The sequence below is a fragment of the Loxodonta africana genome, chromosome 3 (assembly GCF_030014295.1).
Source record: "Loxodonta africana isolate mLoxAfr1 chromosome 3, mLoxAfr1.hap2, whole genome shotgun sequence".
Lineage (NCBI taxonomy): Eukaryota > Metazoa > Chordata > Mammalia > Proboscidea > Elephantidae > Loxodonta > Loxodonta africana.
This window is the reverse complement of record NC_087344.1, coordinates 168,453,089-168,479,171: the sequence shown is the minus strand read 5'-3', so window position 1 is coordinate 168,479,171 and position 26,083 is coordinate 168,453,089. Positions and strand designations below refer to the sequence as shown.

At 41.9% G+C, this 26,083-nt stretch overlaps 1 protein-coding gene across 1 annotated transcript in view; it reads left to right on the top strand.

Annotated features, from left to right (window-relative positions):
- The first annotated feature begins 1,100 nt into the window (after window positions 1–1,100).
- The window catches only part of FNDC7 (fibronectin type III domain containing 7), a 32,710-nt gene continuing 7,727 nt past the window's right edge, over window positions 1,101–26,083 (top strand). The window contains exons 1-10 of the mRNA XM_023547431.2: window positions 1,101–1,423; window positions 1,928–1,946; window positions 6,370–6,624; window positions 7,514–7,774; window positions 10,403–10,660; window positions 17,093–17,347; window positions 19,478–19,735; window positions 20,502–20,756; window positions 22,136–22,390; window positions 24,662–24,922. Of these exons, the coding sequence (XP_023403199.1) occupies window positions 1,361–1,423; window positions 1,928–1,946; window positions 6,370–6,624; window positions 7,514–7,774; window positions 10,403–10,660; window positions 17,093–17,347; window positions 19,478–19,735; window positions 20,502–20,756; window positions 22,136–22,390; window positions 24,662–24,922 (2,140 nt within the window). The 5' untranslated portion in view covers window positions 1,101–1,360. The remainder of the gene's footprint in view (window positions 1,424–1,927; window positions 1,947–6,369; window positions 6,625–7,513; window positions 7,775–10,402; window positions 10,661–17,092; window positions 17,348–19,477; window positions 19,736–20,501; window positions 20,757–22,135; window positions 22,391–24,661; window positions 24,923–26,083) is intronic.

Sequence of the window (26,083 nt, the reverse complement as noted above, 5' to 3'; positions counted from 1 at the left end):
CTATTGCTCATTTACTTACTTGTTTTTTTGTTAGTGTCTTACTTCCCTCGGGCTGCCATACAAAAATACCACAAAGTGGGTGGCTTTAAAGGACAGAATTTTTTTGATTCACAGTTCTGGAGGCTAGAAGTTCAAATCAGGGTATCGGCTATGTTAATTCCTACTGAGGGCTTTGAGAGAGGAGCTGCTCCACGCCTCTCTCCTAGTTTCTGGTGGCTGCCAGCAATCCTTGGCATTCCTTTGTTGGTTATAGATGCATTTATTTTCATCAACACAAGGTGTCTGTCGTCCCCCTGTGTGTCTCTGTCTTCATGTCTGTTCTCCCCTGTATAAGACACCACTCAGAAGGGATTAGGACTAGGACCCATCCTACTCCTGCATGACCTGTTAACTGATAACAAAAGAAAAAACTTTTGTTATCAAAATCTCCAAACAAGGTCAATTCATAGGCACAGGGAAGAGGACACCAACGTATCTTTTTGGGGAACACAATTCAATCCATAACAGTTAGGATTAAATATTATAGTGCTTGGGTTAAATGCTAATTGTTATGAAGAGTCTGAACTAGGAAGATGGCTCTGGAACTAAAAAATACTGGAACTGCAGGGTGGTGCTGGGATGGATGGATTGAATGTGCTCATCTGGGACTTCCCACTAAACTCATCAGTGCAGAGATATGCATCTACTCTTTGATCTTAGATATTGAAGCTTTGCAGGCAGAAAAAAAAAAAAAAAAGCCCGTTGCTATAGACTCTGACTCATAGTGACCCTATAGGACAGAGTAGAACTGCCCCATAGAGTTTCCAAGGAGCACCTGGTGGATTTGAACTGCTGACCCTTTGGTTAGCAGCTGTAGCACTTAACCACTACACCACCAGGGCTTCCTTGCAGATAGTAGGATTGGTTATTTTGAATGGGTACAACAACAACAAATGAAGGCAAAAAACAAAACAAAACACTGGTCAGGATCCCCAAGTTTAAAATGATCATTCCACTATATCAACAATTTTCTCTACAACTTTGTAAAAATTTTATGTAAAAAAATAAAAACAAAATTTAAAGAGAAGGAGAGCATTCCACATATTATCTTGAAACCCAGGTTACAGTACCTTCTTGGCCTGCTTGGCATAACTTCCTCCAACTCTTCTCTTTTTTTTCAGTCTTTGCAATACCTGTCCCTGCCAATCTCCAGGTGCCCCTAGTTACAGGTCAGCTCCACAATGAAGGGGAGGAGCTAATTCCCAGAGACTGTTTGTAGCATCAGGGCCCCACATCCCAGCGACCAATGGTGCCACCTCCTGGGGACCAAAGAGGACTCTGGTCATTTTGTGCAGTGCCACGTGAGTGTTAGGCCAACAGGATGGCTGGTGAACCAGAGAAATGTTTGTCTGTGATTGGATTCTGTCTTATCTGTCTTAAAATGGTGAGTTCACCATCCCAATTCGCCTCCAACTATTTAGAGAAAGAAAAAAATACATTCATGATCTTTTTGTTTTTTTCAGAGACTGGGAGGTGGGGAGATAGAAGTTAAAACATTATGGACCATGTCAAGATTGTATGTTTGTGTGTTTGAAATTTCATGCAGTGTACTAGAGAAAGAAAATAAAATTATCGTTATATTTTAAGAACAAAGATTTCTGAGAATTCTGTCAGCAGCTCCTGACTTAGCTCAATAGGCAGATTCAGGGAGAAAAATGAAATAGTAATGTGATCTGCCTCCAGCCTCTAAATTCTATTTAGGATTGCGTTGTGATAGATCTGAGTGTTGGGAAATGATTTGTGCAAATAAATACACTGTATGGATTGAAAGACTCCTCACATTATGCATAAAAAATGTTTTGATTAATTTATTACTGCTCTGATTTTATGTATTTTCCAAAATGATAGTTTCCTTTGTGGTTCTAATTTTCTAAACTTTCCCTTTCAGGTTGCTTCAGCAAAAACAGGTAAACTTTCCTGAAGTGCAAGTTTTCTCCTCTGTATTTGATTCTCATTTCCATTGTTAATTCATGGCTGCTCCAAAACATAATGGCTATAACCTAAAAACCAAACCTGTTGCCGACGAGTCGATTCTGACTCATAGCAACCCTGTAATGGCCATACTGTGGGGGAGGAGGGGAGTCAACAGTTTCTGAACACTTAGTGTGTGCAAACCACTTTGTCAGGTGCTGGGGAGATGATGGAAACCCTGGTGGTGTACTGGTTAAAGGCTAATGCTGCTAACCAAAAGTTTGGCAGTTCGAATGCACCAGGCAGTCTTTGGAAGCTCTATGGGGCAGTTCTACTCTGTCCTATAGGGTCACTATGAGCCGGAATCGACTCGACTACAACAGGTTTGGTTTTTTTTTTTTTTTTTGGTGGGGGGAGATGATACCTGGTACGACCAATAAATGGATCAAACTTCAAAGACAAATCCTAGGAAGGTATCCTTATCAAGTACTGTAATGTACAGGGTCATAAAGTCATGGGTTTTCTTGCGCAGAGTTAAAAGAGCCACTTGTAAAATATTGCAGTGATCATCAATCTGGTCAAAGAAATAAAATCTTAGTCACAAATAGTGGAGAGTCTGATTTACATAACTTCTAATGTATGTCTTCAGGGGAATTAAAGGAGAAAACTAGAAAGGCTGTTTTTGATTAAATTTTCAAGATTCTCTGCTTTAATCAAAAAGGATTCAACTTTTCAGAATATTGCATCCTTAAAATATAGGCTATGTTAACTCAGAGCTAGAAAAGGGTTTTCTCATAAAAAGACTTGATCACCATTTTTCTTGAATAAATGACCAAAGGCAAAGGTAATTGCCCTAGAGTCTTCTCCTAGCTCTTACGACCCAGAAACCTAAGCCCCTAGATTGGACCTTTATGTTTAATGGAATTTAGATGAATCTGTAGGAATCATATCATATCGATTATATCACCACTAAACACTCAGAGTGATTCAGTATAAATTAGAACAATTTTGACTTATTGTTTTGTCCATATCACAGAAAAGAAAGTGGAAATAATTCTTTAATTAATTTAACGTAGATAAATGGCTGAGCCACAAATACCCACAATGTTCATGGATCTGCAGCAGAGTTATTATTATCCCTTGCTTTTCTCTCATAAGCTTTTTCTTGGGAAATCTTCAGGATTGGCCAAGAAGCTATAGGAAGGACTTTTTGGCCATACACAAAGTAGCTTTTTTTTTAATGGCCTTTGGGCAGATGAAATCTAGCTCTGTGGTCTCTTAGAAGGTGCCATCACTCAGGACACACTGAGGCCTCAGAGCTGGCCCCGTTTCAGTCCCATACCACGCACACCCTTGGAGAGCTCCTGAGAAAAAGCGGGGCAGGCTGAGACACCGGTGATGCCACTGTTAACTGACTTGTCCTGGCATTTCAGGAGATGTGATGTATTTTGTTGAAGCTAGGTAGGAAAAAAAAAAAAAAAAAAGTTTTTTTTTTTTTAGGTAGGAGGTTTCATTTCGGGTTTGTGTATTTTGATCGTATGTGTGCGTCTGGCCACTGGGGCCATGTGGGCTAATTTAGATCTCGTTTCAGTTGGTAGAATGCACAGAAGCTGAGAATCAAAGTCGTTTGTTTTTTTTTTTTACTTCTGACTGATCAGACTGGGTGATTGCACACCTAAGGGAATTAGAGATTTCTCTTTAATCAGCCCAGTAAGTGGGCTAAACACAGAGGTAAGGAAGAGAGAGGAACTGCTACAAACTCATAGAGCCTAACATGTGTCGCTCAAGCTTCTCATCTCTTAAAAGGGAAGCACAGGGCAGAGGGGCTGATCTTTGTTCATTGCTGGTACCGGTCAGTTCCTGCCTGAACCAACAACTGTGAAACAGGCCATCTGTCTCTCCATCCTGTGCTTGCCCCAGACTCCCCAGAACCTCACTTTTGCCAGTACCCCTCCATGGCTTTTCCAAACTAATTGCCTTTCCCATAACCCACCAAAACTTGCTTGTCCTGGTACACACACACATTACCCCTCATGGCTTTCAAAGTGCCCTTACATAGACTATTTCACTTACTCTTTACAACAACCCTAAGACATAACCCATAGGTTTTATTAATATTCCTCGTTTCTTAGGGGAGAAAACTGAGACTTGAAGAGATCAAGTGAGTTGCACACATTCACACAAAAGTCAATAACAGAGCCAGGGCCCAAATCCAGAGTTTCTGAATCCAAATGCTGTCCTATTTTTCCACCAGGCAACCCTGTGTTTCATCCTGCTGATACTGGCTTCATGTATTATTTCTTCCAGACAATTGCGCTTCTCCTAGTTCAATTCAGTGGGGCAAGTTTTGTGGAGTCCTCAGGCTCCTTGACAGGCCTTTGAAAACACTCAATGAATGTACTCTCAGGCTTCTTGTGTGTATGGTTAGTTTGGTTGTCATTTCTCCAGGAAGTCTCATTCCAATAAGCAGGCCTGGTTAATAAAGGAGAACAAGATAAACTGTAGGAACAAAGGAAACAAAAGGGTTCAAGAAATAGCCACATGGTTAGAGGAAAGAAGGCATATGACACAAGACCAATAATTGGGGAGCAGAGAGGGATATGCGTGGGGGTGGGATGAAAGTGGGAGCCCCTGCTGGAACTTTGTATCCTGTAGGGGGGAGAGAGACACAAGCCCCACCTACAGATTCAGTGTCTGCTGGCAAATGGCTAAGATTAGGGAGTCCGCAACTGTCCCCCAGCGTAAATGACCATCTTGATTTTCTTTCAGTGGCAAAAGAGACAGGCCTGGGTGATGTTCAAGGAATGTCTGGCCAGTGCACAGTGGAGACTTTGTTCATTTTTGCAGCAGGATTATTTCTGAGATGGTGCCAGAGCCAACTCGCTGGGCTATTGGTACAGAAAGAGAAGGGTGTCTGTGATACACACACGGGGATTTGGCAGGTGGGGGCAAGGTGGGGGCAGGGAGTTGATGCTTACGAATCACACATTTGGTCTATATTTACTCTTTCTCCCTCTTTGCCCTAGAGTTTCGTTCGTTTGTTTTGCTTTTTAGTTTTTAATTTTGCATATATTCTACCCAGCAAATGAAGTATGTTCAGTGTAAAAGGCTGAGTGCCTTTTTGGTTTGACTTTTTCTTCCACTTGGATCTCCTACATTCAGGACATTTTTGTGTCTGTGGATTTTTATAAAGTAGTACTTCTGATTATCATGTTCTATCTCCCACCCCATACCCAAAGTGTAGGAACACCTTGAATAAACTCATGACTAGCATTCACATCCTCCTAGAAAAGCATGTCCAGGCCCAGGTGAGGTAGGACAGTGGCATCTCATTTTATGCTAAGACAGAGGTTTGTTTGTTTTATTGTTGTAAATATATATAACCCGTTGTCCAACTTACAGGAACGCTATAGGGCAGAGTAGAACTGCCCCATAGGGTTTCCAAGGAGCAGCTGGTGGATTCGAACTACTGACCTTTTGGTTAGTAGCAATGCGTATAACCACTGAGCCACCAGGGCTCCAACCTATACCTGTGGTTGGAGCCCTGGTGGCGCAGTGGCTACAGGCATTGCTGCTAACCGATTCAATCTGTATCACCTAGTCTAGATGTTTTATGTAAGTGGGATCATACAATACTTGTCCTTTTGTGCTTGACTTACTTCACTCTTTATGTTTTCAAGGTTCATCCACGTTGTAGCAAGTATCAGGATTTCATTTCTCTGTATGGGGCAAGGTGTTTTGATAGAGAGGGTGGAATAAAGTTTATTTTTATTTTATATAGAAGAATATTAAAATCGTTCCACTCTGAAAATATGAAATTACTTTAGAATAACTGCAACAAAGAACCCAATTCTCCCCTCCTTCCTCCAGTAGACTAAATGCCCTTTAGGAAACGTGCAAAATGCGTGAGGCGGTGGCCACAGCAGCAGGGAGTGGGTGGGGCGATGGAGGTGGAGCCTAGCTGGAGGCAGTGTGGCCCAGTCCTGAACCGGAGGGTAGCTCCAGCCAATGCAGGCCGGGAAACTCACGGAACAACAAGCGAGGGGAGAATGCTCCAGAATGAAGTCCCTCAAATATTCTCTCCCACCTCTCAGAGTCCTTTCCCACAAACACCTCTCTATCTTATTTAACTTTTAAAAGTACACAAAGTGCGAATTATCCCTCAAGCAACTGGGAAAAACCTTGACATTCCATCCCTGAATGGAAGTTAAGGACTTGGCCGTTGATTTGAGCTTTCTGGCTCTCTTTTTGGAGAGTAGCTTTGCCTTTCTTTTTCTCGGTTTTTTTGTGATCTGGAAAATAATGGCAAAGCTTATGTCTGAGGAAGGGAGGAGAATGATTTAGTATGAAATGTAAAGCAATGAGAGAGGTGATCGTGGTAATGTATCCTGGCTAACGTACACCCTCAAAATCTTTCAGCACCTGAAATACCCACTATTGACCAGGCATATTCCAAAATCAGCAACAGTATCACTGTGGAATGGGCTACAGTGCCAGGGGCCACCAGTTACCTCCTCACAGCCAAAGACGGGGACACAGTCATTGAAACCATAGTGTCCAGTTCCCCAGGCACCGTGACAGGCCTGAAGGCTGCAACTCTGTACCAAATCACCATCAGATCCATCAGTGCTGCTGGGAGAAGCCAGGCATCACCTCCAAAGCAGGCAAAGACAGGTAGCTGGGTGTTCGCCCTCTGTTGAGCGTTTGCTTTGTGACTTGGATCAGTTATACCAATGCTGCAAATAAATGCAAAATGTGAGTTGGCATCACCTGAGCAGCTACGACTCAGATCCCAGAAGCAAAATTCATCAAATGATATTTTTTTGGAGCTCAGTTATCTGTGGAGGAGGTGGCATTTAAATACCAGATGCTTTGCTTTGGAAAATAAAACCCAATTCTGCGTGCCTTTAAAAGCATGTGTGCTTTTAAATCCCTGAAAAAGGGATACCTGTTTTTAACCTCAGCCATAAAGGCCAGGTCAAATAAAGAACAAGAAGAGTTTTTGCTGCAGTTCGATTGCCTGGCATAGATATTAACAACTAACATTTGGAGTTTGTCATCACTGTTATTTAAATTACTTTGATACAGTTATGCCTAGGCACATTTCTGAAAAGTTCCATACGCATTTAAATAGTATAAGCTATCATTTTTCCCATCAATTTATACTGTGATTACAGAGACATTTTATCTAATTTCTGAACAATCTTCAATTGAAAGTAAAAAATCTATTGCTGTTGAGTCGATTCTGACTCATAGCAACCCTATAAGACAGAGTAGAACTGCCCCATAGGGCTTCCAAGGAGCGGCTGGTGGATTCAAACTGCTGACCTTTTGGTCAAGTAGTGCCTAATATTTAGATTTTCCCTTCTCCCCATTTCTCTGCCCAGTTATTTATGATTAATATACTCCGAAATAGCAAGTATTTGATGGAGCTCTGCTGTGAACCCTTTTGCAAAGCAAGTAATTATTGTACAATTTGGATAATCAACTGCAATTTATTTGTTTCTAAATGTGAATTATCCTTTATTGGGTTTCCTTAATACGTGTCTTTTTGTCTTTTTAGTATTGGCTGCACCAATTCTAGAAGTAAGCTCTCCAAGTCCGGACTCTATTCTTGTGCAGTGGGAAACTGTGTACATGGCAACTGGATTCTCTGTGTCCATTATGCAAGCCAATGGCTTGGGCAGAATATGGAAAGAGAACACTACAAACACTTCCTTGACATTCAGCAGTTTAGATGCTGGAACTCTCTACACCATAAAGGCCTATGCGTGGAATGCTAATGGGATCCCTGGAGATGATTCTACCTGTAATCAGAGAACAAGTAAGGACTTGCAGCTCGGCCTCAAACAATCTCATTTTTGATTAATGAGGAGGCCTATGCATTGTAGCCATAAAGAGCAGTCTAAGTGATAAGTACAGAGCAGCTGGTGGCAGCTATTTAAATTTATTATGAAGTTATTTATAGTGCCTTGACTATTCCCCCTTGGTAATTTAAATGCTTACTGAATGTATAAAGAAATGCCTCTCAGAATACTCAGAGCACCACACCTCCTCCTCTGATATCCAACTCAATTTCAACATACACATTCAATATCACACAGCAAGAAATGATTCTGGTGAGGATTACCAGGCGGCCCTTGTCCCTTCCTGGGTTCAGGCCAAAGGAATAAACAAAAAGAATTGCACCAAATGGAAATTTATTTTATTGAGCAGACATTTAAAGAGTGCATGTCAGCTTTGAGCAGGCATTGTTTTAGAGATACAGCAGCAAGCAAAGCAGAGTTACTGCTGCCATGGTGTTTTATACTGTCTGGGAATCAGTACATCAGATTTATTTCCCAAAGGCCTGCTACTACCTCTCTCTGCAGGTGGGGATTGATGTGTGCTCTCTCATCATCCCCACTGCAGGGATATTCTGACCAGGGGCTCCTACTGCTTGGTAACTGGATACCAACCTGGGCTGCCAGAGTGGGCAGAAAGGATAAGGAGAGAGGAAGGGAGGAGAGAGAGAGGTTTTCTTTTCTCTTGAGGTAGTGTAAGCCATCCACTGGCAAGGTGGCCTAGAGATGTCAGGCTCTCACCAACTAAATGAGCTGTTTCATCCCTTGGGGAGGACCAAGGAACGGGTGGAAAAAAACCCAAATATGTTCTCTCCAACATTCCCTAAGTTTACAGGGAAGTCAGGAGGGGAGCCCATTGTTTGTGGGCTGAGGCAGAAATGTAGGGAGAAGAGGTGGGTTTGCCTTTTACAATACTTCTCTGGGGAGAAATCATAACAAGATGATCCTAAGAGTGATTCAGGATGGGCCTGGTGAGTCAGGATGTCCATGACAAACCAGTCTCCCCAGGACTTTTCCTTGCTTGCTTTCTTGCTTGCTTGCTTGGTTTTCTTCCTTCTCTTTTTTTCCTTCCTTCTCCTTCTTTCTTTCTCTCTCTCTCGTTCTTTCTTCCTGCAAACATTCATTGAGGGCCCACTATGTCCTGCGCATTATTTAGCTCATGGTGATATAAAGTCAAATAAAGCATGACTCCCCTACCCTCAAAGAATTGACCGAGTCCTAGGAGAGACCAAGGCATAAACCAGTGGCTGCTGTTCAGTGTATTAGGTGCTTTGAGTGAAGGAAGCAGAGGCACAATGTGGCACAGGAGGGAGCATGGACATCAGACTGGGAGGCTGGGACAGCCACTTTCTATGGATGACTGGTTACTTAAAGTCTTTCCCTTCAGTTAGTTGTCCATGTTTTAAAAAGTTCTAGAGAGTTTGGATTTAATCTCCTATTACCCATTGTCCCTGGTTCTCCCATTCCCCCATGTGGGAAAAACAGGTTGTCCTAAAACACTGCAGGCCCAGAACTACCCCAGAGCAGACCAGCCTCTGCAGACATGCTACCATGCAGTGGGGGAATTGGCCTGTCGAGATGGCCCACAGAAGAATGAGTTGGGTCCCTGTGTCTTCAAACAGGGTCTTCTCTGTTTGCTCCCACATGTGTCCCGTAAGTATCCAGTTTTCTAAAGCCTGCCAGATTCTCAGAGGAGGCCAACATCTCCCCTCCCTAAACCAAGAAAACAACTCCCCAAGCTTTTCAAGGGGATACTGGAGAGAAAGGAGCCACATTTCCTAAAAGTGTATGGAGAAGTGCTTTGGATAGATCGAAACAATGACCTTAATATGTAATTCTCTCACTTGATACTTTCCCACCTTCCCTTTGATTTAGAATGGAAAGGAAGTCTGCTCCCCTAGAAACAGTTATTACCTGAAAGCTATTACGGGAAAAGTCTTAGCAGATGTCAAAGTAATAAAGGGATATTTTTGAAGTTAACCCAATAGAGAGAATATTTGACCTATCACTTAATAATAATATAGCCACATGGCCCATTTATCCTTTCACATTTATAACTTTATTTAATTTTTTTGACCACTTGTCAAATAGTGCATTCACTCAAAACACATTTTTTTTAGCACCTATTATGCGCTAGACCTGGGTCCCTGAATGGCATAAATGGTTTGTGCTCGATTGCTAACCTAAAGGTTGGTGATTCAAACCCAACCAGCAGTACCACGGAAGGAAGGCTTGGCAATCTGCTTCCATAAAGATTACAGCCAAGAAAACGCTATGAAGCAGTTCTATCGACTCAATGGCAACAAGTTCGGTTTTTCAGATTTTTGTATGTTAGGCACAGAGCTTATTAAACCAGTTTTACAGATGAAGAAAAAATTAAATAATATGGCCAAGGTACTCACACAGCTAAGTATGAGTTTGCATAGTTAATGGCAGAATTGTTACCAGTTACCAGGTACACTAAATCCCAGATTTGTGCTCTGAACACTAGTAATTGCCCTACTGTTGGGGTGTCTCATCCTCTAAGCTCTGCAACATTGTTAGGCCAAATCACGCATGGGTTCTTGATGTTACTACAAAACCTTAAAAATTGTTTCTCAAAAATGTAGGTCCTCGTGCCCCCGCCAACTTCCAAGTCTCTTTTGATAGTGGGACTCTGAAGGCATCTATTTCATGGACGCCAACAGAAGGAGCTTTCAACTACACTGTGATGGCTTTGGGTGGCTCTTCAGAGCTGAGCTGTAGGACGTCTTTCAGTTCCTGCACCATCTCTTCCCTCCAGTGTGGAACAGAGTACTTGATTTCAGTTTTAGCAAGTAACGATGCTGGGTGTAGCAAATCAACTTCAGAAGTGACCCTGAAAACAGGTATGTAAACAAGAGTGGGATCTCTGTGGGGCTGGCAAGTCAGAGGGACTGCCAAAGGGAAATGAATAATCGCCCAATAATGCTACAGAATGCTCTGGAAGAAGTGAAAATGATAGCCTGGTCTAGAAGAAAGCACTGAGTGGAACATTCTGATGAGCTTGAAGACTATTTATAGTGAAACCATCTATCATGCTCTGGGGAAAGTACTTCTTTGAAAATTAGGCGTATTGGCTCCTAGTCCAGATCTTTCATTAATTAGTTTTTATTTCATTTGTAAAAGTTGTAAAATCCCAAGATCCGGTTTGAGTTCACACAGCTCTAAGTGTACAGTAAAGATAACTGCCTCTTTCTTACTTGTGCTTCACCTGGGCTTTTAAAGATGAAGATAGAATGTCTATAGTTCTGAATAAGTGTTTGGACATTTTCTCATTTTTGTTCTCAGATAGACCAAAAAAAAAATACAATTTAGAAATATCTATGTTTTGGGGCTGCTGGAAACTAACATTTAGTGAAGGCCTACTATAACCCAAGCACAGTTGTTGTTGTTGTTGAGTGCCGTCGAGTTATTTTCAGCTTACAGCAACCCCATGTGACAGAGTAGAACTGCCCCATAGGGATTTCTAGCCTGTAACCTTTACAGAAGGATCCCTGGTGGCACGGTAGTTAAGCACTTGGTTGCTAACTGAAAGATCAGCAGTTTGAACCCACCCATGGCCCCAGCGGAGGGGAGTGTGGAACCTGTGATCTGCTGTCATAAAGATTACAGCCTAGAAAACCCAATGGGGCAGTTCTACTCTGTCTAATAGTGTCATTACGAGTTGGAATCCACTCAACAGCACACAACAAAAGTCTTTATGAAAGTGGATCATCAGATGTTACTTCCGCGAAGCCCCTGGGTAGATTTGAAACCACCAACCTGTTGGTTACCAGCAGAGTGCTTAACCATTGTGCCACTAGGGTTGCTTGTCCCAAGCACTATAAATACATTATTTTATTTAATTCCCATGGCAACTCAGTGAAGCAGGCTCTATCATTTCCTTTTTCAGATAAGAAAATTGAAGCTAAATAATTTTCCCAAGGGCACACATAATGAGTGATAGATCTGGGGTTCAAGTTCAAGTTTGCCTGATTTCATTCTTCTAAGTCAAAGAAAATGCAAATAATTTCAATAATGTGCACTTTATCAAGATGCCAGAATTATGTCTTTCTCAGCTTAAAAGACTTCTGAGCAGTGAGGAAAACAACTGTCACCACAGGAAAGAAGCCAATCCCTTAGACCCTATTATGGACTGAATCTTGTCCCTCCAAAATATGTGTTAGGATCCTACCCTAAATTTGTGGAAGTAATCCTGACTGGGAATAGAAGTTTCTTTGTTATGTTAATGAGGCCATATTAGTGTAAGGTGTGTCTTAAACCTAGTCACTTCTGAATTATAAAAGGAGCAGGGTAGACACAGAAGTAAGCAAATATCTTCCCCCAGAGCCAACAGAGAACGTTCTCCTAGAGTTGTTTTATGGTTTTGAGTCGACTCTGACCAGTATACTAAAACTCTTTGCCACCGAGTCTATCCTGACTCATAGCGACCTTATGGAACAGAGTAGAGCTGCCCCATGTGTTTCCAAGGAGCAGCTGGTGGATTCAAACTACCGACCTTTTTTCGGTTTGCAACTTTAGCACTTAACCACTTTGCCACCAGGGCTTCTTTCAACCCATAAAAATCCATTGCTGTCGGGTTGATCCTGACTCATAGCAACCCTATAGAAGCCATATATGCAAGGGGGAATTAACCAGTAAGCAAGGTACCTACAGGCTTACAGTAAGCAAGGCATACCCAAGGTAATTGTCATTACTTATTAATCTGTGGTGCATAATTCCACCACATCTTTGATTTTGAATCAGAAAATCATATAGTCTACTACACTGAGAATGACAAATAGAAGAGAAATGATGTCACATTCATTGTCAAAAAGAATGTTTTGAAATCTTTCTGAAGTACAATACTGTCAGTGATAGGATAATATCCATAAGCCTCTAAAAAAAAAAAAAGAAGACGACCAGAGCCCTGGTGGCATAGTGGTTAAGAGCTCGGCTGTTAACCAAAAGGTCAGCAGTTAAAATCTGCCAGCCACTCCTTGAAAACTCTATGGGGCAGTTCTATTCTGACCTACGGGGTCACTATGACAGCAATGGTTTTGGTTTTGGTTTTACAAGGAAGACAAGTTAATACGATTACTATTCAAATTTACACATCAACCACTAATGACAAAGATAAAGAAATTAAAGATTTTTACTAACTTCTGCAGTCTGAAATTGATAAAACATGCAATCAATATGCACTGATAATTACTGGTAATTGGAATGAGAAAGTTGGAAACAGAGAAGAAGGATCAGTAGTTGGAAAACATAACCTTGGTGATAGAAACAATGCTGGAGATCGCATGATATAATTTTGCAAGACCAATGACTTATTCACTGGAAATACCTTTTACCAACAATGTAAACAGTGACTATGTACATGGACCTCGCCGAATGGAGTACATGGGAACCAAATTGACTTCACCTGTGGAAAGAGACGATGGAAAAGCTCGATATCATCAGTCAGAACAAGGCCAGGGGCCGAATGCGTAAATGACCATCAATTGCTCACATGCAAATTGAAGCTGCAGAAAATTAAAAGAAGTCCACAAGAGCCAAAGTATGACCTTAAGTATATTCCACCTGAATTTGGACACCATCTCAAGAGCAGTTTTGATGAGTTGAACACTAATGACCGAAGATCAGAGGAGCTGTGGGATGACATCGAGGACATCATACATGAAGAAAGCAAAAGGTCATTAAAAAGACAGGTGTTATGGATCGAATTGTGTCCCCCCAAAATATCTGTCAACTTAGCTAGGCCGTGATTCCTGGTATTGTGTGATTGTCCACCATTTTGTCATCCGATGCGATTTTCCTATGTATTGTAAATCCTACCTCTAAGATGTTAATGAAGTGGGATTATTGACAGTTACGTTAATTGAGGCAGGACTCAATCTCTTTTGAGAGATAAAAGAGAGAAGGGAGCAGAGAGATAGGGGAACCTCACACCACCAAGAAAGCAGCACTAGGAGCAGGGCAAGTCCTTTGGACCTGAAGTTCCTGTGCTGAGGCTCTGCTAGACAAGGGGAAGATTGATGACAAGGAACTTCCCCCAAAGCCAACAGAGAGAAAGACTTCCCCTGGAGCTGGTGCCTCCTAGACTGTGAGAGAATAAATTTCTCTTTGTTAAAGCTATCCACTTGTGGTATTTCTGTTATAGCAGCATGAGGTAACTAAGACAACAGGATAGAAAAAAAGACCGAAATGGATGTCAGAAGAGACTCAAAACTTGCTATTGAACATAGAATAGCTAAAGCAAAAGGAAGAAATGAAGAAGTAAAAGAGCTGGACAGAAGATTTCAAAGGGAGGCTAGAGAAGACAAAGTAAAGTATTATAATGAAATGAGCAAAGACCTGGAGTTAGAAAACCAAAAGGGAAGAACACGTTCAACATTTCTCAAGCTGAAAGAACTGAAGAAAAAAAAAAATTAAGCCTCAAGTTGCAATGCTGAAGGATTCTATGGCCAAAATATTGAATGATGCAGGAAGCATCAAAAAAAGATGGAAGGAATACAAACAGTCACTGTACCAAAAAGAATTTTTTGATGTTTAACTATTTCAGGAGGTAGCATATGATCAAGAGCCAGTGGTACTGGAGGAAGAAGTCTAAGCTGCACTGAAGGCATTGGTGAAAAACAGGCTCCAGGAATTGATGGAATACTGTTGAGTGTTTTAACAAATGGAAGTGATGCTGGAAGCACTCATTCATCTATGCCAAGAAATTTGGAAGGCAGCTACCTGGCCAGCTGACTGGAAAAGATTCATATTTTTTCCCATCCCAAAGAAAGGTGATCCAACTGAATACAGAAATTAACAATACCATTAATATCACATGCAAGTAAAATTTTGCTGAAGATGATTCACAAATGGTTGCAGCAGCACATTGATAGGGAACTGCCAGAAATTCAGGCTGGATTCAGAAGAGGACGTAGAACCAGGGATATCATTGCTGATGTCAGATGGATCCTGGCTCAAAGCAGAGAATACCAGAAAGATGTTTACCTGTGTTTTACTGACCATGAGAAGACATTCAACTGTGTGGATCATAACAAATTATGAATAACATTGCAAAGAATGGGAACTTCAGAACACTTAATTGTGCTCATGCGGAACCTGTACATAGGCTAAGAGGCAGTCGTTCGAACAGAACAAGGAGATACTGAGTGGTTTAAAATCAGGAAGGTGTGTGTCAAGGTCCTATCATGTTGCTATACTTATTCAATCTGTATTCTGAGCAAATAATCTGAGAAGCTGGACTCTGTGATGAAGAACAGGGCATCACGATTGGAAGAAGACACGTTAACAGCCTGCATTAGGCAGATGACACAACCTTGCTCGCAGAAATTGAAGATGACTTGATCCACCTACTGATGAAGATCAAAGACTCCTACAGCCTTCAGTATAGATTACGCCTCAACATAAAGAAAACAAAAATCCTCACAACAAGACCAGTAAGCAACATCATGATAAACGGAGAAAATATTGAAGTTGTCAAGGATTTCATTTTACTTGGATCCACAATCAATTCCCACAGAACCAGCAGTCAAGAAATCAAACAATGTTTTGCATTGGGCAAATCTGCTGCAAAAGACCTCTTTAATGTGTTAAAAAGCAAAGATGTCACTTTAAGGACTAAGGTGCACCTGACCTAAGCCATGGTATTGCTTCATATGCAAGGGAATGGTGGACAATGAAAAAGAAAGACTAAAGAAGAATTGATGCCTTTGAATTACGGTGTTGGAGAAGAATATTGAATATACCATGGACTGCCAGAAGAACTAACAAATTCTTCTTGGAAGGAGTACAGCCAGAATGCTCCTTAAAAGTGAAGATGGTGATGCTTACTTTGGACGTACCATCAGGAGGGACCAGTCCCTGGAGAGGACCTCATGCTTGGTAAAGTACAGGGTCAATGAAAAAGAGGAAGACTCTCGAGGAGATGACACAGTGGCTGCAAGAATGGGATCAAGCATAGCAACGATAGTGAGGGTGGCACATAACTGGGCAGTGTTTCAGCCTGTTATAAGTGAAAAACAGGCAATATTAACCAAAGCGATTGACGCCTATTGCTGATGTAGTCTGGCATATATTATGTGAGATAAATGTTAGGACACCTGAGGATGTCTTCCTTAGTTTGCATTGAGTTACTTGTACTACTTGATCTGTTTCTTGCCCCTAGCATCTGGTACATTGACTGTTTAAGGTGCTCCCTGAAGGGTGCATGGTGGGAAAATGTGTTCTGTGTATCAGAACATGGGAAGCTGAAATCAGAAGAACTTCCCATACTATTGCAGCTTTGTATACAATTTGTGTGGTGTATCATAAAGAACCAGCTCCACCCCTGCTAGCTGTGTGTGTTTGGGCAGCCGATCAACCTTCTATGAGCCTCAGTTTCCCCATCTGTAAAATGAGGATAATCATTGGGAGAATTAGAGAAAACGTTAATAGAAAGCACAGTAAATGATAACTATTATTATCTCTGGAGCCCTGACAGTGCAGTGGTTAAGAGCTCATCTGCTAACCAAGAGTTCGGCAGTTTGAAGCCACCTGTTGCTGCTTGGAAACCCCATGTAGCCGTTCTACTGTGTTCTATAAGGTCGCTCTGTGTCAGAATGGACTTGACAGCAACGAGTTTGGTTTTGTGTTTGCATTATTATCTCTAAGGAGCCCTGGTAGCACAACAGTTAAGCGCTTGGTTGCTAGCTGAAAGGTTGGTGGTTCAACCCCACCCAGTAGCTCCAACAGAGAAAGACCTGGTGATCTGCTTCTGTAAAGATTACAGCCAAGAAAATCCTATAGGGAAGTTCTACTCTGTAACACATGGGGTTGCTATGAGTCAGAATATGCTTGACAGCACACAGCAACAAACGTTATTATCTCTAAAAAGGATAACTGCAGGGCTATTCTCTATTCCACTCGGGCCAGACTTGCTTCATTTCTAATAGAGATCAAATCTTTCAACAAATGTGCTAACTAATGAAAATTCCTACATCATAAAATGACTATCAAACTCTGGTAGTCCATTGTTTCAAAGAACGTTTCATATAACAAGAGACTTCGGACAGGTCATCAGAGTTTGTTGTATTGTTTATGTCATCGCCTTTGTTTCTATAAAGACAATCTTCTAATGCTTCTGATACATAGTTTTGCATGTCATGCACCATATTCAATCTGTTACAAAGCTCAGAGCTGCTGATTTAGGTTGTCTTGAAGTCCCGGACAATTGCAAAGATGCAAAGAAACTCTCTTGCCCTGCTCTCACAACTACTTATTATTTAATTATCATTTCCTAGTTGCTTGTGCACCTGGAAGAGTGACAATTCAAGAAGACCCACCTGGCCACCTCTCTGTGGCTTGGCCCAATGTTAACCTGGGAGAATACTATGTGGCCTTTGTGAAGAGCGATGATGGCTTGGAAGTACACTGCAACACATCCCTCACCATGTGCGATTTCCTATCTGAGTGTGGCTTCACTTACTTTATTAGCATTTTTGCCTATAACAAGGCAGGGCAGAGTCCTCTGGGTGATGTGTTCAATTATACCACAGGTAAGTTGCATTTGATGCTTGTAAAGGGAATTCTGAGTTCACTAAACTCAGCAGCAGAATGGATCACCTATTTCACTCACTGACTTACACAGACCACCTGGGAGTCCTTCTAGGGCCAATAACAGAAAATGAATTTCTTCTCTCATGTTCTTTCCAGAGTAGGAAATTTTGACCAGAATGTATAGCTTGGAAGCAAGTGAAAGGAAGGGAAAGAGTATAGTTGTTCAACCTTGCTCTGAAAAATTGAACCTTCCACAAAGATCTCAGAGCTCAGCCCTGTGCTAGATACTGAAGAGACCAGAGCAGATGCGATGATGAAGAGACTGTGTGGTGTGGAGGGTTTTGGAGTAGGACACCTGGGTTTAAGTCCTAACTTGACCACTAACTCATTTGTAAGATGGGCCTACCTTGCTAGTCCCTAGTACACCTTTTCTGCAAAATGGGACAAATAATAATGAAGATCTGAATCTGAAAAGGTCTTTGTAAATGGTAAAGCACCACCTAGCCATTTCTGTTAGTATTGTTATTGTTGTTGTTGTTGTTAGGTGCCGTCGAGTTAGTTCCAACTCATAGCGACCCTATGTACTACAGAACAGAATACTGCCGGGTCCTGCACTATCCTCACAATTGCTGTTTTGCTCAAGCCCTTTGTTGCAGCTGCTGTGTCAATCCATCTTGTTGAGGGTCTTCCTCTTTTTTTGCTGACCCTCTACTTTACTAAGCATAATGTCCTTCTCCAGGAACTGGCCCCTCCTGATAAAATGTCCAAAGTATGTGAGACAAGGTCTCACTATCCTTGCTTCCAAGGAGCATTATGGCTATACTGCTTCCAAGACAGATTTGTTTTTTCTTCTAGCAGTCCATGGTATACTCAGTATTCTTCACCAACACCATAATTCAAAGTTGTCAGTTCTTAAGTCTTCCTTATTCATTGTCCAGCTTTCATATGCATATGAGGCTATTGAAAATACTATGGCTTGGGTCAGGTGTACCTTAGTCCCCAAGGTAACATTACTGGAATCGACTCAACTGCACTGGGTTGATCATTATTGTTACTATTTTTCTCCTCCACTAGGCTTGGATCTTATACAAGGCAGGGATCATGTTTTACTTATCTTTTCATCCTCAATACTTATTGCAGTGTGATTGGCATATGGGAATTAATGGAGTGAGTGGCTTGAAATTAATCAGTTAATATTTATAAATAAGAATACTACCATATAGTTATATAAATGACACTATTAGCTGGGTTACAATAGCATTTACAAGGATGAGGGATCCAAATAATTGGTGCCATTGGAATTTGGAGTAAGAGACTATCAATATGATCTCAGGAATGCAAGGGGGCCTTCTGGAGGGAGTAGCCTTGAACTAGATCGTTAAGAATGGGTGGAATTTGGGTAGGGCAAGAACATTCCACAGAAACTCCAAGCTAAGTTAGGCATTAGTTAGAATTTGTCTTTGGGGCTCTGTAGGGTCTCATCAGGAGCCCTAGTGGTACAGTGATTAAGAGCTTGGCTGCTAACCAAAAGGTTGGCAGTTTGAATCCACCAGTTGCACCTTGGAAACCCTATGGGGCAGTTCTACTCTGTCCCACAGGATCTCTATAAGTTGGAATTGACTAGACGGCAATGGGTTTGGTTTTTGGTTTTTAGAGTCTCATCTAAAATCTTCTAATATTGTTATGCTCCCGTCCTCCCCCCAGCTTTATCTGTTTTCATGTCAGCAGAGGCTGATAGGATCTGAGAAGTTAGACTAAGTATGATTTTTTTGGGCAAAAAAAATGGAAAGGTATTCCAGCAGGGGGATTGGTGGTCTTAAGGCATAGAGAAATGAGAGCCCATGTGGGGTGGGCATTGAGGGGTGTGGTGTAGCAGGGAATGGGGAGAAGATGTAGCTGAACATGTAGGCTGGTTGCAGTTTGTTAATGATCTTGAATGTCAGGCTGAAGATTTCTCCCCTATGCAGTGGGTGTTAAGCCAAGACTGAAGCATCTACTGGTAGAAGATAACTGCAGTAATTGAGGAGGGCAGTGGCAGAAGCTCTGAGCATGGGGAGGTCAGGATCTTAATGACCCCTTTGGTGGCATTTCTCTGTCCTGACCTGCATTCTCTCTGCTCTTCCTTTCAGCTCCCTGTTGTCCTAGTGACATTAACCCTGTGTTCGTGTCCGGTGACAGAGTAGAGATTGTCTGGTCTCCTGCTCGTGGTGCTGAACTCTATGAAACTAAGGCTGTAGATGGGTACAATGTGATTGAGTGCAATGATACCGCCCCTGCTTGCACCCTTTCGGCTCTAGAGTGTGACACCAAGTACAACATCACGGTGTATTCGTTCAGCGAAGTCCGGGGCAGCAACATGTCATGTACCTCCCGAATTATAACCACAGGTATGGCACAGCTATGACTTCCTTTATTGATATCTGAATGATTCACCCCACCTCTGTCCCTCAGAGGGCTCACTGGGTGGTGCAAAGGTTAATGTGCTCAGCTGCTAACTGAAAAGGTAGAGTTTAGAGTCTACCCAGAGGCAACTCGGAAGAAAGGCCTGGTGATCTCCTTCTGAAAAATCAGCCATTGAAAACTCTGTGGGGCACAGTTCTACTCTGGCCCACATGAGGTTGCCATGAGTCAAAGACAACTCAATGGCAGCTGGTTTTATGTCCTTCAGGATGGGCGTTGAGCAAGACCTATAAAGAAGTTAAATCCTATTTACAGAGTTCAGATTCCCTGTTGAACTAAGTAGAGGCAGAAGAGAAGAGAAGAGGCGAGAAGTGGGGAAAAAAAAAGAGAAGACCATGGAGAGAGTAGAAGTTTTCATCAATGATCACATTAGCAGTGTAGTTCCACCTGCCTTTGGGAGGCCTGCCCTGTATTTACACCCTGAAGGTTAAGATTGTAAGTTTTTGTCTTACTTATTTTGGAGTTCAAAATGCTCTTAAACATTTTCCAGCTAGTCTAACACTACAGGAACCCAGTATCATATGTTAGTGTCAACAGTTTTCCATACAAAGGCTCTATGAATTTGGTCTCTGTGACTAGTATGGTTGAAAGCGATGGCAATCTGGGTTGGAGAATAAAAGTCAACTTCTACCAAATGGCACATGTGGTATTTTTGACTCATGCTGTTTCAATGAATAACCTCAATTCTCTTAGCTCCTTGTAGTCCTGAAATAAAAAATGTTTCAAAGGACGCGTTCTCCGTGATTAATGTGCACTGGCGATCCACTAACGATGACGCCACTTACACGGTGACTGCCCAAGGGGAGAAAGGGCTGTACCGGTGCAGCAGCAAGGGCGAGTCCTGCACCCTGGAGGGCCTGCCCTGCGGCTCAGCATTCTCCATCACAGCTGTGGCCGAAACACAGGCAGGACAGAGCCTGCCAAGCTACAGTGTGCCCCTGGAAACGGGTATGTAGTGCCATCAGCCTGAACACTGGCTTCAGCAGGGCCTTTAGGAATTGTTTTAAGACATGAATTTTCTTATTGGGTCTGCCCTAAGTGTGGTAGAAATGTATTATATTGCATTATTAAGGGTCCCAGTCTTAGAAAATAAAACATTCAACATCTGGACACAGGTTATGTCAGAAGACTCTCATGTTTTCAGAACCACTGCCATCAAAGAAGAAATACATTAACTTTGCAAAACGTTTCTTTTAAGTCCTATTCCCCCATGGCATAGTCTAGCAGAACAGCTAACAAGTAGCCAAATGAGCTGATTTATTATTGATTTGACTCGGCTCTTCCAGATCGTTCTCTAAAAATGCTTTTTGAGCTCCGGTTTTCTTATCAGTACAAGGAGAATAATGGTCTCATAGGATGGTTGTGAATATTAAATTAACTGATGTTATAAAGCTCTTGGAAACCCTGGTGGTGAAGTGGCTAAGAGCTATGGCTGCTAACCAGGAGGTTGGCAGTTCAAATCCACCAGATGCTCCTTGGAAACTCTGTGGGGGAGTTCTACTTTGTTCTGTAGGGTTGCTACGAGTCGGAATTGACTCAACAGCAGTGGGTTTGGTTTGGGCATAAAGCTCTTAACATAGCGCCTGATGCATTGTAAAAGAGCTTGAAAAAAGAAAGCTGTTATTCCTTCAGCATATATCGTTTTATGCATGAATGAAATTTAGCAAATCCCTTAAAGCCTTTGGGCATCATTTCCCCTTATATCCAAGGGAAGGCACCTTAAACTATGACAGTTGAATACCTAAAAAGCAGCAGAATAGCAATACCAAACACACACCCATGAAGATTCCAGATAACCTATATCCTGTCTAATGGGTCCCTGAAAAATTGAGACTTGAGTATAGTATCAGGTGTGGCTAAGTATATCTCAAATTTTTGTAATGAATGATGTGCTATGAAATGCATGAGAAAGACAAAATGTATTTCATTGCAAATGCTTATGAAGAAGTAGAGGTGAATATAACTAACCATTGCTTTGAAAATCCCGGCTAGAAAAAGTCAGGGGATAACAAAGGATTTCTTTCTTCTGAAGAAAAAAATTGGGTGAGACACTGCATTACCCACTGGCCAGTTTGCGCACTGCATTCTTGGTGAAATCACCCACAATATACAGTTGATATTACATGATGTATCAGACGAAAAAAGCAGGAAGGAAATTTTGATTAACAATTGAAGGTTTCAAAAATTCCAGGTTATTCAATTTAAACACAGGCAAAATAGCTTTTTTGATAGTTTGTTTTCTTTTTTTTTTTTTTCCTTCTTTTTTTTCACCAACAACCGTCATGGGGAGTAAAGTTCTAATACTTTCTCTTTTTCCTAATTTCAAGTGCCGTGCTGTGCAGCAGGTCTGACAGTAACCCAGGTCACCCAGTCGGTCATCAACGTGAGCTGGACTCTTGGAACTGGGGTCCAAACCTATGTGGCAGTGCTGGAGTCACAGGCTGGACAGTCTACATGTCACACCCATGAAAACCACTGCCTCCTGGGTTGCATCACATGCGGCCTCAATTACACAGTGGCATTAAAAGCAGTTAGTGCCACGGGGCTGACTGCAGATTGTGCCTTCCAAAGTTACTCCTCCAGTAAGTAAATTCTAAACTCCAGCTCTAAAGCAGTTGCCGTCAAGTCGATTCCAAGTCATTGCAACTCCACACGTGTCAGAGTACAACTGTGCTCCATAGGGTTTTTAATGGCTGCTTTTTGGGAAGCAGACCGCCAGGCCTTTCTTCTGAGGCATCTCTGGGGGGACTTTTACTGTATAGCAGCCAAGTGCGTTAACCATTTGCCTCAACCAGGGTCTTCAAACTCTAGCTCTAGAGTGTTAATAAGCACGTTATTATAAACCCAAGCGTAAACCCTTTCTTTTCATTAAAAAAAAAAAATGGCTGTATCTCTGTCTAGCTTGAAAATTTGCAATATAAATTCAGATTACTTTCCCAAATGTTTACAGTTTCTCCCATAACCTAAAATTTCAAAGCTTCAGAGGCTTCTGTTGGTAGCTCATGAATGCACTCCCCAGGTAACAGGTTCAGGTGTACTTTCTTTGAAGGAAGAAAGTGTTTTTATATGACACAACTACCTGCAGCACAGAGCAACTCAGCCTGACGGAGCTCTCAGAAAGCATTAGATCACATATTTTATTTGGCTTAGATTTTTTTCTTCTCATTATCATACTACTATCTTTCTTCTAAGCCACTCCAACTCCATCTGTGGTTTCTTGTTTTGACAGGCTAAAAGAGTAAAGGCATCTGCCTCTGGAGAATATTGTGCCTTGTTCTTTACAAAGACCAAACCATTAGGGAATAGCAGGGGAAGGAAGAAGTGGTGCACGGTTAGCAAATAAAATCCCTCTTGCATGACTCTAAACCACTGAAGTGGCTGCTGAGGATGCCTTCCAGGCTTAATGGGACAGAGTCATGATCAGTTGATTATGTCTGCACAGGATGTGGGGTGAGAGAATTGAAATATAATTTTGCCATGCTTGGGGTACTGGAAAGAATCTCCAAATAGAAGTCTATACGTTATCGCCTTAACTTCCCCAATTCTCACTTTCCTCAGTGGTAAGAAAAATATGGATAATAATTTTTTCCTAGCTTCCCTTGAGAAGTTGTTTTGAGAATCAAATTGTAGTGTAAAAGCATTTATAAAGTGTTACACATATGTAATGTGGTTTATACTTTCCTTTGGCCCATTACCTTTCATTAGATTCACCACCTACGTTCTCATCCTGATATCCGCTTCTAGGGATACGGCACATTGCTTACCTTTATACCTGGAAAAGTTGTTTATTTTAAAAGAATAAATCAAATGAGCCTGATCATCTGTATCTGATTTATTTTTTTTGTTTGTTTTATTTTAGTTACTAGAATCTATCATTTGCTGCCCTGCCCCAAGGCAGGGCCTGCTCAAGAACTTTAGAAAGAAAAAAAAAATAGATCAGTAAAAGGCACCTAAATCAGCTAGCACAAGTGAAGTGTGGACTAGCAAAGCTTGGTCACCTGCTTCTTGTGTAAATGACTGCTCCCAAGGTGTTATGCTACCTGGCTCAACAAAATTAGTCTTTTCAATTAAAACTGAGTATAATTAATTATAGGAGTCCCTGGGTGGTACAAATGGGTAATGCACTGGGCTGCTAACTGAAAGATTGGAGGGTTAGGTTAGAAGAAAATCCTGGCAATCTACTTCCCAAAAAATCAGCCACTGAAAACCCTATGGAGCACAGTTCTCCTCTGGCACACATGGGGTTGTCATGAGTCAGAACTGACTTGACAGCAACTGTGTTTTGTTTTTGTTTTTGGTTTATTGTCATTTATAGTCGAATTTAATCCCACTGAAATTACGTGAAACTAGAGTATTACGAAGGATCTTGCCAAGGGCTCTGTGCATTTGACTCATAAAGTTTGAGTCATGTACAATGAGTATCTGTCAGGTGTGGACCTTTTTGACTCACCGTTTGTTCTATATTAAAAATTCATGCCCACCCCACCCCACACATGAATTTTTGACCAGGTGGCCCACCACAGAAGAATTTGGGTACCGCCTCAAATTTTGCTGTAATTAATCATATTATTTGTAAGAGGTTACTTATATTATTTCCCTGTGAAGTCCCTGGGTGATGCAAACAGTTAACACACTCAGCAGCTGCTAACTGAAAGACTGGAGGTCTGAGTCCACCTAGAGACACCTCAAAAGAAAGGCCTGGTAATCTACTTCTGAAAAATCAGCCACTGAAACCCGGTGGACCACAGTTCTACTCTAATATACATGGGGTCGCCATAAGTTGGAGTCAACCATGTGGCAACTGATGGTATTGTTTCCCTGTGGTAGTAAAGGAGTTTGTTTTTATTTTTCAGGTGTCTGCTGCCCTTTGGGGGTGAAGTTATATAGGCTGGGCCCTAATGGCATCCGGATCTACTGGCAAGCCTCCAGGGGCTCTGCCAACTACAGCACCGACCTCTATGGCTCCAAAGGCATCTTCACGTGTGCCCCTAGCTCCAGCCTCAGCTTCTGTGATGTCACCGAGATACCCTGTGGAGATGTGTATACTGTGATGGTCTCTCCAGTTGCTGCGACAGGACTGAAGCTTACCTTCTGCCCCCAAAAAATATATTCAGGTAGACCAAGTTATAACTGTTTATTTAAAACCAACCCCCAACTAGATCTATGAACTAAGACTCAGAGCAGTCACCTCCTTTGCTATGTAGGAAAGTTGCAAAGAACGTGAAATTTCCAGGCTGGTTCTGGCTTCCCGGGACCCCAACCCTCTTTGGAATCGTGCTGCTTTATTATAATTTTATTTAGGGGTACTCCTCCCTTCCCTGTCCCTCTCGTCCCCTGAAGAAAAAGGGCCAGATGCTTGCTGCTTGGGCAGTAAAGCTAATTAAAAATGGTTCTCTGAGATTTGGGATAGATTTGGAACCTAGTCTTAGAGATAATGATAGACACCAGGGATATTGGAAACTGAGGGGCTCGAACCTTTATTTTCACAGGTTCAGAATTATGACTGGAGAAGAGTTGGAGGATCAGAAAAAACGGTGTTATAAATCAGAAGCTAGGTTTGGCAATGTGAGTGGGCAGTCTGTGATCACAAAGCAGGGCTGTCAGTAACTGCCATCTCCCCAAAGCTGCCAGAAACACATGAGCAATTCTGCTCTTTATTTCAGCCCCCTCTGCTGCCTTGCCCAGGGCACAGTCATGTATTTTTCGTATATTTCTAAAATTAAAGGAAAGAGATGATGAAGCCCTAGAACTTTGCAGGTAAACACAGGAGCTCCCAAATTTTTACTGATAACCAAAAAAAAAAAAAAATAGGATCTCAAAATTCCAATTATTTGTTGGTAACACAAAGGTTCAAGATAGCACCTGTGAGGGAACCAGGCCAGTTCCTCCTGAGGGGATGTTCTCACTGTCCTTGGCTGTCATGCTCTGATTCCTTGTTTTTTTCATTAATTTGTCCACAGGACAAGCTGGCCCACAGCATGGCCTGTGGGCAGGAACAGACATGGGTTCTCGGGGGCAGGGGATGGGGGCAGAAGGGGAAGCGAGGAAGAGCTTTTCGGCAGAGAAGCCTAAAACTCTATAACAATAATCCAACCCATTTACATAATATTTTATAATTTTTCAAGTGTTTCCACATTTAATATCTCATTGAATGCTCAAAATAACCCTGAGGTAGGTTCGACAGATTTTATTATCTCCAGTTTATAAATGAGGAAACTGAGACTCCAAGGGTCCCAAATCTCTGTCTTCAGGCCTTCTCTCCTCCTAACCTCTAA